The sequence below is a fragment of the Grammomys surdaster genome, unplaced genomic scaffold (assembly GCF_004785775.1).
Source record: "Grammomys surdaster isolate TR1022 unplaced genomic scaffold, NIH_TR_1.0 315356, whole genome shotgun sequence".
Classification (NCBI taxonomy): Eukaryota; Metazoa; Chordata; class Mammalia; order Rodentia; family Muridae; genus Grammomys; species Grammomys surdaster.
This window is the reverse complement of record NW_021626566.1, coordinates 27,525-32,558: the sequence shown is the minus strand read 5'-3', so window position 1 is coordinate 32,558 and position 5,034 is coordinate 27,525. Positions and strand designations below refer to the sequence as shown.

Below are 5,034 nucleotides of genomic sequence, written 5' to 3'. Positions count from 1 at the left end.
AAAAAAAAAAACCAAAGAGATTACCTTGAAAGCCCAAGCTGCTGCCCTCTGACCTCAGATGAGTACACGCGCACACACACACACACACAGAGTACAGCAGTCTGTACCTTTCATCCCAACACTAAAGAGGCAAAGGCAGGCAGATCTCTAGGAATCTGAAGCCATCTTGGTTTACTAGTGAGACTCTGTCAAACAAACAAAAGTAGCCAAAAGCAAACAAAGCAAAATAATACAAAGGGAGCAAACAAGCCCTCACAAGGCAGGGAGGAGGCTGTCTCGGAACCAGAGGATCAGAGATGAGATAAGGGATACTGGGCACAGACAACACAGGGTGTGTTAAAGGGAAAGAGCGGATTGGATAGGAAGCTTGAGACCAGCACACCAGCACACCTTGCTGTCAGAGTCCACCCGCTCATCCACAGAGTACGCATCATAGTACAGGCTGAAGTCCTCGCCCACCACCGTCTCCCACTCCTCCAGAGGCCTGGGCTCTCCCTTCTCCAGGATCACATCTCCTGAGCCCCCAGCAGAGCCCAAGTCCTCGGACTAGAAAAAGATTACAAAGTCTGAGGCTCCTGGCACTGACCCACCAGCCCCTCCCCCTCCCCGCCCCCAGCCAGGTCTTCCTCGCCAGCTCACCAGGCTGCCCGAGTTCAGCTTCCTCCTTTTGGCCACATCTGGAAAGACAGAAAAGTGAGGACGGAACTCCTGGGACACAATACACCAAGCCACCTGGAGTACGTGCATGTGGGGGGAGGGGACTGACCTGAGGTCACCTTCCCCAGATGCACGTCATCACTCATGCGGAAGTGCTGGACTTCAGGGGGCCTCTTCTCAGGGACTGGAGGCTAGAGCAGGAAGGAACAAGTCTCAGAATGTTACTCAGGCTAGGTGTGGCGGGCTACACCTTTCATCCTAGCACTCTAGGAGGCAGGAGGATCTAAGTCCCAGGCCAGCTAGGGCTATAGACTGAAACCCTGTCTCAAAAACCCGACAGCAAGAAAGGGAACCTGGACACATACAACATGGAGGAAACTTGAGGCACTGTGCTAAGTGAAATAAGCAAGCTACCAAATTAATTAAAGTTACTGCTCCCTCAGCATGGGGCCCAGGTGGGAGTGTTGAGGCTGGCTGTACCTCAAAACCGCTACCCGAAGGCCAGAAGAGAGGGCTCAGGGGTTAAGAGCACTGACGGCTCTTCCAGAGGTCCTGAGTTCAATTCCCAGCAACCACATGGTGGCTCACAACCATCTGCAATGGGATCTGATGCCCTCTTCTGGTGTGTCTGAAGACAGCTTCAGTGTAGTCATATACATAAAACAAATAAATAAACCTTTAAGAAATAACAAAAAATCAGTCTATCAGGACTGATCGGTCAGCAGTTAACAGTGTCGGCAGCCAAGCCTGGTGAACCGAATTCACTCTGAGACCCAGATGGTGAGAGAGAAAGGCTCCCATAATTTTATTTTATATTGTTGGGTTTGTTTTTGTTTTTGTTTTGTTTTTGAGGCAGAGTATCACACGTCACAGGGTAGATCACTGTGTAAATCAGGCTGTCTCAAACCTTACAGAGACCTCCCTGTTTCTGCCTCCCAAGTGCTGGGGTTAAAGGTATGCATCACCATTCCCAGCTAAATTTAATTGGAAAAAAAAAAAATCCCTCAACAGATGGAAACAGGAAGAAAACATGAACAGAAACCCACGGGTCTCGGAGGTGGAGCTTTATGTCTTGGCTGCTTATTTACAAGTCCTCATGAGTCTGTGTGCTCCGTGTGTGCAGGAGTCTTTGAAGGCCGGGAGGAAGCACTAGATCCCCTTGAGACGGAAGTTACAGGTGGCTGTGAGCTGCCACGTGATGCTGGGATCTGAACCAGAGTCCTATACAGGACAACTTTTAAAAGACGTGTCTACACAGGACAGTCTGTAAATGACTGATACAGACTTTTAAGTGTTCCTGACCACAAGGGAGAGATTCTCCCGTCACAGAGCCAAAACATTTAAAAACTGTCACGAAAAACAAACAAACAAACAAACAAAAAAAACCCCAAAACAATTAAAAAGAGAACAGTGGGCTAGCAAGATGGCTCAGTGGGTAGGGAAGGGTGCTTGCTGTGCTAACCCTTAAACTCAAGTTTGATTCCTGGACCCCATGTGTGTGGTGGGAGAGACCAGGCTCCACAGACATGTCTTCTACTGAGCCCTCCATTACACATACTCACTTATATTTTTCTTTCAAGCAAGGCTTCCCTGTGTAGCCTTGTCTGTCCAAGGAACTATGTATACTATACCCAGGCTGGCCTTGAACTCAAAAGATTTGCCTGCCTCTGTCTCCCAAGAACTGGGATTAAAGGTGTGAACTACCACCGACCGACCAGCAACAGACAAAAATTTTAAAAGTTATGCCTTGGGGCTAGATCGATGGTTCAGCGGTTAAGAGCACTGACTGCTCTTCCAGAGGTCCCGAGTTCAATTCCCAGCAACCACATGGTGGCTCACAACCATCTGTAATGGGATCCGATATCCATTTTCTGGCTCTCTGAAGAGAGCGACAGTGTATTCACATACATAAAATAAATAATAAATACATCTTACCAAAAACAAAAAAACAAAAACTCCTGCTGCTTTTTAAAAAAGAAAAGTCATGCCTATACAGAACAGTATACTGTTCAACTACTGATACAGAGATTAGCCAAGCCTCTAAAACGAATCTACAAGAAAGACATGTAAGTCATATGCAAATGCTGATTGCTCAGCTGACCCAGAACAAGAGATCCATCTGGCTCTCATAGTTTTATATGAGGGGCCTGAACAAACACAGACTTCTGTACCACAGACGAAGAGCCACACCATGATCAGGTGATCACTTCCCCAGAAACACAAACCAAGAGAGGTCGGAGAGGTGGCTCAGTGGTTAAGAGCATTCTTAACCACTGCTCCTGTGGAAGACCTGGGTTCAGTTCCCAGCACTGACATGCTGTTCACAATCCCTTCAAACCCAAGGTCCAAGGGATCCACTGCCCTCTCGCCTTGAAGGGCAGCACCACACACACAAGGCGGTACACAGACATCTGTGCAGTTAAAACACCCATAAGCATAAAACAAAATAGCTTTTTTTTAAAAAAGAAAGAAAATTAAAAAGAAAAAACTGAAAGTGGGAGCTGGGTGGGGTGGCTCAGGACTAAGGCCTTGGTATCACAGCAAGCTCTGTCAGCCTGTGCTACGTGAGACTGTCTCAAAAACAAAAAGTAAAATAAGTAAAATATACCTGCGACCCCAGGACGTAGGAGACAGAGCAAGGTGGATCTCTGTGAATTAAAGGCCAACCTGGTCTACATAGCCAGCCAGGGCCATATGGTGAAACCCTTTTACACACACACACACACACACACACACGCAGAAATAAAATAAACTCCCCCCAAACAAAATAAAATCCCTCAAAACAAACAACAAAACAAACAAATAAGCCAAGACCCAAAAGGCTACACAAGCTATAGTTAAGGTTAATCAGTGGCCTTTAAAACCTTGTCATAATTTCGATTCCAGGGTTGTCACCCCCATCCTTTCATTATGTGGCATTCCGAGGGGAAGGGTCCCAGTAAAAACTTTATCCAGTAGGGATTTAAAAAAAAACAAAAAACAAACAAACAAAAAACAAAACAAAACAAAAAAATCCTACCTCCCTAAACTTGTTCAGAAGCAAACCAAAAAATAAAAAACACAAAACCGGGAACTTGCCCGGTCATTTGTGTAAGTGTAATTAGGACAATAACTATATAATTAACTCTGCATCTGTCAGTCTCGTCTGCTGACCACCCCTCCCCCCCTCAAGAACGAGAACTCCAGGAAGCCGACAATTACTCCACTCACAGAAGCCCAGCCCAACAGCTGACACTTGGTAGCCTATTGGTAAATTCGAAAGGGAAAAAATCTGAATACAAGAGGTCTAAGGCTAAATACCGGAAGAGAAGAAAAAAAAAAAAAAACAAAAAAAAAAAAAATGCCAAACCAAACAAAAACAAAACAAAATCCCATCCAGGGACTCCCCAAGTCTCTCGACCCAACCTGCACACTCTCACCTGTCCGTTGCTAGGTTTGGACATGGTTTTCCGGGCTCGGTGTACTTTGGGCTGCCCCTCCTGGCCCGCAGTTGTTGCCGGAGGGGGTTCAGGCCCAGCAGTTGCAGCTCCCTGGGCCCCAGGCATGCTCAACAGCCTCATGGCCAAACTCTGGACCGAGGGGGGCGACTTTCCTGCCCCTGTCATTGACATCTTGGCCCGACTGGGGCAGGCACCCCCCTTGCTGGGGGAAGAGGGGAACGACTTTGTGGCATGGCCTAGAAAAGAGACAGGCAGACGGGGGCGCAGGGTAAGCGGGCATGCAGAAGGCCCCCTTACGCCCCCTCTCCCTCGCTCCCCGGCCTCTCACCCAGCAGGATCCGACCCCCATCTCCCTCCAGGCTCTCGGGTTCGTCCCCGATGAGCGGTGTGGCCCCGACAGGGGTGTCAGCCCCCTCATCGCCGACGGTGACAGTGACAGAGGCCGGAGAGGAGGGTCCGGCAGGCTCCAAAGAGTCGGGGTTAGCCTTGGGAAGGGTCTCCTCGCTATGAGGGGTGTCCCCCAAAGAGCCGTGAACTGTCGTGGGGTGGAGAGTGGGAGGGGGAGAAAGAAAAAGTTCAGGGCTGAAAGCTCCCGAGATCGCGTGTTGGGGGTGGGGAGGGTGGAGGTCCGGTCGGGCCTGCTCCGGCCGCACTCACCTCTCTCGGCCGCTCCTCGGGGCTCCTTCTCCAGCAGCAGCGCCCCCATCTCCGCGGGGGGCTCCCCCTGGGACGGGACACAAGGGACCGGAGGGCCCGTCAGCCCCGCAGGCAGCTGGGGGGCCCAGGACGCCTGGGCCCTGGGCAACGAGAGCAGGCTTCGGGGCCTACCCCGTCCTCGGTGGGCGCCCCCCCGACCGCGGCCGCGGCCGCCCGTGGGGGCCGCACGCCCCCGCCCCCGGGCCCGCATCAGCCCCCTCCCTCTCGGCAGACCCCGCAT

General features: G+C 50.5%; 1 protein-coding gene across 4 annotated transcripts in view; it reads right to left on the bottom strand.

Moving 5' to 3' along the window:
* The window catches only part of LOC114616306 (histone-lysine N-methyltransferase EHMT2-like), a 16,862-nt gene extending 11,828 nt beyond the window's left edge, over window positions 1-5,034 (bottom strand). For 2 of the 4 annotated variants that reach the window (XM_028761793.1, XM_028761794.1), the window contains exons 1-6: window positions 4,755-5,034; window positions 4,426-4,632; window positions 4,077-4,333; window positions 767-848; window positions 640-677; window positions 391-546 (exon numbers count right to left, since the gene is read on the bottom strand). In XM_028761793.1, the coding sequence (XP_028617626.1) occupies window positions 391-546; window positions 640-677; window positions 767-848; window positions 4,077-4,333; window positions 4,426-4,632; window positions 4,755-5,034 (1,020 nt within the window). The remainder of the gene's footprint in view (window positions 1-390; window positions 547-639; window positions 678-766; window positions 849-4,076; window positions 4,334-4,425; window positions 4,633-4,754) is intronic. The other 2 variants (XM_028761795.1, XM_028761796.1) reach the window with 2 other exon arrangements.